Genomic DNA, 8,161 nt, shown 5'->3' with positions numbered 1-8,161 from the left:
CCCAAAGTTCGAGGTGTATTTTCTGATGTTCTTGCCCCTTTGGAAGTAACTCATGAAGTTCCTGTAGAGGACACAATCAGATTTCTAGACTTGAGCCTGCAGCTTTCACCTTGCAGTGTGTGCTGGTCTTTCGAGCCTAGGGCTAATAAACCGTTGCTACCTTATAGTTCCGCGCACTCGAAGCTTGTTAAAAGAGGAATTGGAATTGTCATGCCAAGCTTCAGGAGTGCACTTACAAAATCCTGTCGACATAAAACCGCACGCAGTTTTAGCAACCAAGTAGGGAAGCTTACTGCTTGTGGCTATCCGCTTCATGTTCTTTCTTCTGTGGCCGATGTTTTGTTGAAGAAACTAAAATGCTCCCCGAGTCCTGAATGTCAATCAAGTAAGCCAGTAGCAGCTATTCCCTACATCCACAAGATATCACATAATTTGAAAAGTGTTGGTAAAAGAGTAGGAGTGGATGTTGTTTTTTCGGCTCCCATTAAGTTATCAAGTTTGTGCATGCGTGTCAACAATCCAGGGAAAACTATCCCCGTTTGCACGAAAAATCATGAGCGGAAATTCGGGAAGTGTCAAAAAAATATCGTGTATTCTATTCCATTGACTTGTAATAGGTTTTATATTGGCCAGTCAGGACAGTGCTTAAATGATAGGCTCAGGCAGCACCGCAACAATGTAGATAATAAAGAGTCCCGTAACCTCAGCATGCACTGTCGTGAGTGCGAGTGCACCCCACAGTTCGAATTTTGCAGAGTTGTGGATAGGAACAGAGATCAGCTGTGCCGCGAAATAATCGAGGCTTCGAACATCAAGCAACACAGTTAACGGCCTAACTTTCAGAGCCCGCAGTGTAACACAAGCAGAAGAGGTCGCGATTGCTCTCGCGGCCTCACATTCCAATTCAAAATACATAATCACCGACTCGCGAGGGGCCTGTCGGAACGTCGAACAAGGCTGCACTCCCTTCCTAGCCTATCGAATATACCAAAATTGCATACGGGATACGGACCCCGCACACCGTTACCTCATATGGGCCCCTGCTCATCAGGGGTTGGCAGGAAACGAGGCAGCAGACGCAGCCGCCCGCGCGCTCTCTCACCGGGCTGTTTTCTCCTCCCCATCCGATCAGGAACCCGATTTTAATCCGGTCTATACATTCAAAGATATTACAACATATTGTCAAAATCGTCATCGCCTTTACCCTAGTCCATGTAAAGGCCTGAAGAAGGCGGATGAGCGGCTCCTTCTCCGCCTTCTCACCAATACATTGCTGTGCCCGGCAGCGCTAAAACATTTTGACCCCTCCTTTAGTGGCAGCTGCCCACACTGTAGTGCCGTGTCCTCTGACACCTATCACATGGTTTGGGCCTGCGGCAATCTGGTGTAACACCTATCAAACCTGTGCGACTGCATCTGTGAAGTCAGCAGGATCCTGGAGACACCGATCTGACCCAGGTACGCCCAATTTTCGGCCATTTCGAGCAACCCTCCGCATCACCACGTAGCGGTCGAGCTAAGCCTAACGGCTTCGGCTCCCCCGCCGCTGGCTGCGGAGACGCCCGCCGGTCAACCGCTCAACATGGCTCTGCCTGAACAACGCGGATACGACCCCACGACTCTGTCGTGGTCGTCTGTCCCTGCAAGCCAACCAGAGGATGGCCCATCCACCATTTCGGCGCAGCAAGCTGCCCTTTTTCAAGTCGTTGAAAGCCGGCGCCGCCGCCGGCAGAACGCACGAGGAGCTGCAACGCCCAAGACTCCTCTCGACAAATCAGCAACGGGAGACGCTCGCGCTCCGTCTTCTAAAGGTCCACAAAAGTCATTTTCACCAGTCTCCAAGTGGACGCCGAAGCCGACGGTCAGGATGAACCCTGACGATTACGTGATCGTGCTGCGGCCACGCAGTACGGTCGCCCTCAAGACAGCATTCCAGCAAGGTGAGCTCGGCGCTGCCATTTCGGAACTCATCGGCAGACAGCATATGAATGCGATTACAATTTCTCCCAATTGGGAGCAAAACATTATCGTCTGCGGCACGCAGAACCCCGAGGTAGCTCAAAAGCTTCTGACGGACATCCAAATTACAACCAGCAAAGGATCGCTCCCGCTTCACGGACACCTCAAGCTCACCGGTGATGTGTGTCGTGGTGTGATTTCTGTGCATAACCTTGAAACCAGCGAATCCTTGAAACATAGTGTGCAGTGGCGCGGTGGTGATTTAGTCCATGTGCGCAAGCTGGGAAAATCGAATGTAGCTGTGTTGACTTTCGAGGGACGCAGCGTTCCGCGTTACGTCCATTATAATGCAGAACTGACTCCCGTCAAGGAGTATAAAAAAACGGTGCCAGCGTGCTACCGTTGCGGCACACTGGGGCACCGGGTGGACAACTGTCCCACCCCGGTCAAGGAAAGATGCGGCCTTTGTGGTCAAAACGTGGGGCTTGGTACTGAGGGGATGGCCCCCCACGTCTGCAACCCTATGTGCTTAATCTGCGGGGGCCCGCACCTCACCAGCTCCCGCGAATGCACCGCCAAATTCATCAAGCTGCCGCAGCCAGGGCCCAGGACGCCATCCAAGGGAGCCAATTCCGGCGCTACACGGGGAGGGCGGCAGCAAAACAACCAGAAGACGCCACGACGTGGCGTGATGCCTCCCCCAGGCAAGACAGCAACGGTAACGCCACCACCCGGAGCAGCGGAGTTCCCAGCTCTCGGCGCTTCACCTGGCGGAGCCGCCTGCAACCAACCCAAGGTAGGCAGCTGGGCGAGGGTCGCCTCCTCTTCTTCCCCTCCTCCCTCCTCCCCCACCAGCACCGCCGAGACGCAAGAACTCAAGCGCGAGCTCGCCCTCTTGCGAGCTCAAAACGAAAAACTAGCCAGCGAGCTTAACTCGCTCAAAGCGAAATTCCCTACTCAGCCCGCGTCGAGCGAAGAGGAAGAAAATATCACAGACAGGGAGATTCCTACTAATATGGAGAGTCGCGCCGCGGCCCTGGAGAGCCGGGTGACCGCAATTGAAACACAATTGGCTGACCTCCCCCAAATTATCCACGATACCATTGCGCGTCAGGTGGAGAGTGTCATCGCACAGGTGACCCAAGCAGTAACTCACATTATCCAAAAATGGATAAAAGACAATCCGCGCGTCCTTAAACGCGTAGGGCCCATCAGGGACGATAACCGCCCCTCCAAATTCAACAGAGTTATTCCCGATGAATTTGACTTCTCGGAAGACTCCTCCACGTCTGCGCCGGGCACTAGCGGACTGGGGAGTCTTAACAACGTAACCCCACCCTCTGCCTCCGCCCATGGCCCCCAACCCTAAGTCGCGAGCAAGAGCAACTCAGCCGCTTACAATAACGCAGTGGAACTGCCGAGGTCTCAAGAACCGCACGAAGCGGACTCATCTGCGCATCTATCTTGAGACCTTTGAGTTTCTCGTCGCCGTGGTTGCCCTTCAGGAACCCGGCGCCGGTGCCAAACTCACAAACTACACTACATTTCAACACAACCCGCAGACATGTATACTTGTTCACAAGCAGTATACTGCGCAGGAAGTCACGCTCCCCACAACACCGCCTTTCCCATACACGATGGTGTCCGTGCTGCCCCTAAAGCGGTCTGACCCACCTGTACACATTCTAAACATTTACTGCCCACCTAAACTTAAGAACGTCACGTTCAATGAAATTTTCACCCAAGCAATGCAGGTGGCGGGAAGGGATCCCCTTCTGATCGTCGGCGACTTCAACGCCCCGAGCAGGCTATGGGGGTACCCCCGGGAGGACAGACGTGGGCGGAAGCTTGCGGAACTTCTTTCCACACTTGGACTTACTTTACACACTGATCCCGCCAACCCAACACGAGTCGGAAATTCGATTCAACGAGATACTTGCCCGGACCTCACATTTACACGCAACATACGCCATGCCGACTGGCTGAATACAGAGGACACTCTGGGTAGTGATCACTGTATAATCAACACCACCATTTACATGCGTCCCCTGAAACGCCCACTAACACAAGCTCGTGTACCGGACTGGACGACTTTCCGCACATCTCTACCTATCGTAGATCCCCTCCAGTCGGGATACGACGCATGGTCCAAATCGCTCACGTCTACACTCACGCAACACGAGAAGCAGATACAGCTCACAGAAACACAAACGGACGTGGACAACCACTTGCTCCACCTTTGGGAGGCCCGCCGCAGCCTCACCAAACGATGGAAGAAACAGAAACATAACAGACGCCTAAAGAAACGCATCCTCGAACTCACACAACAAGCAGCGGAATATGCTACTCAGCTAGCCGACACTAACTGGGTGGACCGGTGCAACGCGGCTGCGCGCCAGATGTCTGGCCGCAACACGTGGCGCCTATTCCGCGCTCTCATCGATCCAATACAAACACGCACGGAAACCCAACGCCACTTACATAGGGCATTGCACAACTTTACAGGAACGACAACACAGCTAGCGCACACGCTCAGGGATCGATACCTTTGTACCACTAAGGACCCCCGGCAGGCGGCGTACTCGTATGCAGGCGAAGAGAACGCGGAGCTGGACAAGCCGTTCCAGCTCCACGACCTCCGGGCGGCCTTAAGCAAGATGAAGCGGGGCACTGCACCTGGGCGCGACAAGGTTACGGTCAAGCTTTTGGCCAACCTTCCCGACGCAGCCTACAACGCGCTCCTCAAATACATCAATAGCATTTGGGACGGAGAGACTCCTCTCCCTCTCGATTGGAAATCGGCTCTCGTGACCTTCATTCCGAAGGCCGGCAAACCTATCGATGTGGAGAACCTTCGCCCCATCTCTCTGACGTCTTGTGTCGGCAAGCTGATGGAGACGATGGTGCGCGACAGACTCTCCGATTATCTCGAAACACAGCACATTTTCGCGGACACCATGTTCGGTTTTCGTCCTCACAAGTCAGCACAGGATATACTTCTGCAGCTCCACCACGACATCTTAGATCCTGTCGAATGTCCCCAAAACGACAAGGTGGTCCTGGCCTTGGATCTTAAAGGCGCATTCGACAACGTCAAACATGCAGTAATCCTGGACCACCTCAGTAACACCAACTGTGGCCACAAAACATTCCATTACATAAGTCAATTTCTTACAGACCGTCAAGCCTATATACGCATACAAGATGCGGAACACGGGCCATACACCATCGGCTCGAGGGGAACACCTCAAGGCGCGGTCCTGTCTCCCCTGCTCTTCAATTTGGCAATGCTTCGCCTTCCCTCCAAATTGTCTTCTCTGCCCGGGATACATCACGCTCTTTATGCGGATGACATTACAATCTGGGCCACGCAAGGCAACCTGGGCCACATGGAGTCCTGCCTGCAAGCAGCAGCGACCCTAGTCGACGACTACGCGGCCTACTGCGGACTCCAGTGCGCCCCAGCTAAATCAGAATTTGTGCACTTACGTCCCTCCCCCCGGGACACAACTCCGCTTCGCATCAGTCTCCCCTCGGGACCGATCCGGGAGGCCAAGGAGATCCGCGTCCTTGGCCTCTTCATACACCACCAACGCAGAGTCGACACCACCATAGCCAAACTTCGCACGGTGGGAGACCAGGTGGGCCGAATGGTCCGCCGGGTCTCAAACAAGCGGGGCGGATTACGAAGCAAGGATGCACTGCGGCTTGCCCATGCTTTCGTAACGAGTAGAATCCTCTACTCAACTCCCTACTTGCACCTGCGCAAACATGATGATGACCAACTGGAGGTCATCCTGCGGAAAGTCATCAAGCGGGCTCTCGATCTTCCGATCGCCACGTCCAACCAGAGGCTTCTGGCCTTGGGCGTGGTGAACACATTTCGGGAGCTTCGAGAGGCCCACTTATGCAACCAATACACGCGTCTTGCACAGACCACGCCCGGTCGCCGCCTCTTGGACCGGCTACACATCAAACACGACTACCACATTGAGGAAAGGGAGAGAGTGCCAGAACCCTGGAGACGCGCCCTCCGGGTCCGACCCCTTCCCCGCAACATGTCCAGTGAAGACCATAGCGGTCGTCGCCAGGCGCGCGCGGAAGCGTTGGCGCGATACTATGGTAACCAAGAACATGTGTATTACGTAGACGTTGCCGGCCCACACCACGGGGGGTGGTACACGGCCGCAGTCGTACACAACACAAACACAGTTAACGGGCTCACTTTCAAAGCCTACAGCGCAACACACGCGGAGGAGATTGCCATTGCTCTGGCTCTCACGAATCCCAAGTCCAAACACATCATCACCGACTCGCGAGGGGCCTGTCGGAACTACGAGTTGGGCTGGGCTCCCCCGCTTGCCTGGCGCATACTGGAACATCGCTGTCGATCTGAAGATCCAACTCCACGCAACCTGATTTGGGCCCCCGGTCACCAGGGCCTCCAGGGAAACGAACAGGCCGATCAGGCCGCCCGCGCACTCTCTCCCCGGGCTATCTCCCTGTCCTTGGAAGGGTACTCCCAATCAGACAATCTGGCCATTACATTCAAACAAATCACCGATTACTACAAGGAGGAGCACCGGCGCTACCCGGCCCCTTGTAAGGGTCTGGATCGCGCTGACGAGCGCCTCCTCATCAAAATTCTCACTAACACTGTACTGTGCCCGGCGGTGCTTAAACACTTCAATACATCCTTTGATGGCACGTGCCAGTTCTGTGGGGAGGTGTCTGACACCTTCCACATGGTTTGGGCGTGTCAATCTAACCCATCTATCCCCCCCAACCCCAACCCCACCAGAGAGGACTGGGAGGCGGCCCTGCTCGGCTGTCAAGACCTGAAGAGCCAAAAGGCCTTGGTTCAACGGACGCGGGCGGCGTTGCTTGCCAATGGGGCCCCGGAATAGGGGCTCCACCTAGTACTGTGAGGGGAAAGGGCCAATAGGGTCCTACCCCAATCACCTTTCTGTAAAAAATTTATTGCTTATAAATGTTTTTCACCACCACCACCACCTGACACCTATCACATGGTGTGGGCCTGCCCCTCCAACCCCGCTATTCCCCCCATCCCCAACCCAACCCGGGAGGACTGGGAGGCGACCCTGCTCGGCTGCCACGACTTACAGGCCCAACAAGCGTTAGTCGGGCGCGCCCGGGCGGCGGCAACCGTCACTGGGGTCCCATACTAGGGACCTCCACCTAGTGCTTGTACGGATCGGTCCCTTACGGGCTGATCCAAACATACCTCCTATTCATCCGTAATAAATGTTTTCGCCACCACCACCACCCGCTCAAGAAGCCATGAACGTATCGCAAAAGGCGCCCGCTCACACCGGCCCCCTCAAGCACAGCGGGAATTGGTGCGCGGGGAACGTTGTCAAAAGCGCCCGAGACGTCCAGTAGTTGCAGCAGCTCAACCTGGCCTGCCGCCCTGGCATGCTCCAACGCTGTAACAACGTCCGAAATAGAATCAGTCGTGCACCGCATCTCACGGAAACACGTCTACCGCTCGTCAAACAAATCAGCCTCCGCAGCCCGCTCGTTCAGACGCTGCAACGCCATATGCTCCATGAGCTTACCTGCCGCCGATGTTAGTGCCACTGGCCGGTATCCGCTCAGCTCCGTAGTTGGGCGCCCTGCCTTTCGGATGGAACAAACGACCGCGGTTCGCCAATCCTCCGGTAGCTCCCCGCGTTCCCACACCAGGTTGATCTGCTGCAGGAGGATCTGTCGTTGCTGCGCATCCAGGTTTCGCAGCATCTGGTATGTCCCCCCGTCCGGTCCGGGTGCCGAGCGGCGGCGGCAGCGCTGCAGCGCACTGTTCAGTTCCGCCGCGGTGAACGGCGCATCACATGGACCTTCCGAGGCGACGGGCGAGGGACTGGCGTCGCTTGTGGGGCTCTCAGTAGCAGCTATGTTAGCGGCGTTTGCGGGGCTGGGCGGCGCGAATCGATCGGCAAACTACTCTGACAATTCTACAAAGCTGAGCCCGCTGGAGATTGCGAGGGCGGCCAGCGGTTGACGGTTTGCCTGTGGTTCGGTAATGCGCCGCAGGGTGTCGAACAGCCTCCGCGAGCTGTCATCTTCTTCCATCCTTTGGCATAGTGAAGCCCACTGCCGGCGGTATAGCTTGTTGGCGTGGCGGCGCGCTGCAGCGTCCAAGCGGTTGTATACAGTCCAGTCGGCGGCTCTGTCAGTCCTT

At 55.6% G+C, this 8,161-nt stretch overlaps 1 protein-coding gene across 1 annotated transcript; it reads left to right on the top strand.

Annotated features, from left to right (window-relative positions):
• The first annotated feature begins 1,385 nt into the window (after window positions 1-1,385).
• On the top strand, window positions 1,386-6,952 carry LOC144133114 (uncharacterized). Its single transcript, XM_077665975.1, has 2 exons — window positions 1,386-2,755; window positions 6,761-6,952. Exons 1-2 carry the CDS (start codon window positions 1,583-1,585, stop codon window positions 6,902-6,904), a joined length of 1,317 nt encoding a protein of 438 aa, XP_077522101.1. The 5' UTR covers window positions 1,386-1,582; the 3' UTR covers window positions 6,905-6,952.
• The last annotated feature ends 1,209 nt before the right edge of the window (window positions 6,953-8,161 follow it).

Source organism: Amblyomma americanum, chromosome 1 (assembly GCF_052857255.1).
Source record: "Amblyomma americanum isolate KBUSLIRL-KWMA chromosome 1, ASM5285725v1, whole genome shotgun sequence".
Classification (NCBI taxonomy): domain Eukaryota; kingdom Metazoa; phylum Arthropoda; class Arachnida; order Ixodida; family Ixodidae; genus Amblyomma; species Amblyomma americanum.
This window is presented reverse-complemented; position numbering and strand designations above follow the sequence as displayed.

Bases quoted from the DNA above. Each gene is read 5' to 3' on its own strand.
- LOC144133114 (XM_077665975.1), top strand. From the start codon at position 1,583: ATGGCTCTGCCTGAACAACGCGGATACGACCCCACGACTCTGTCGTGG. The intron at 2,756-6,760 runs GTAGGCAGCTGG...CAACCCCACCAG, and splicing joins CCGCCTGCAACCAACCCAAG to AGAGGACTGGGAGGCGGCCC.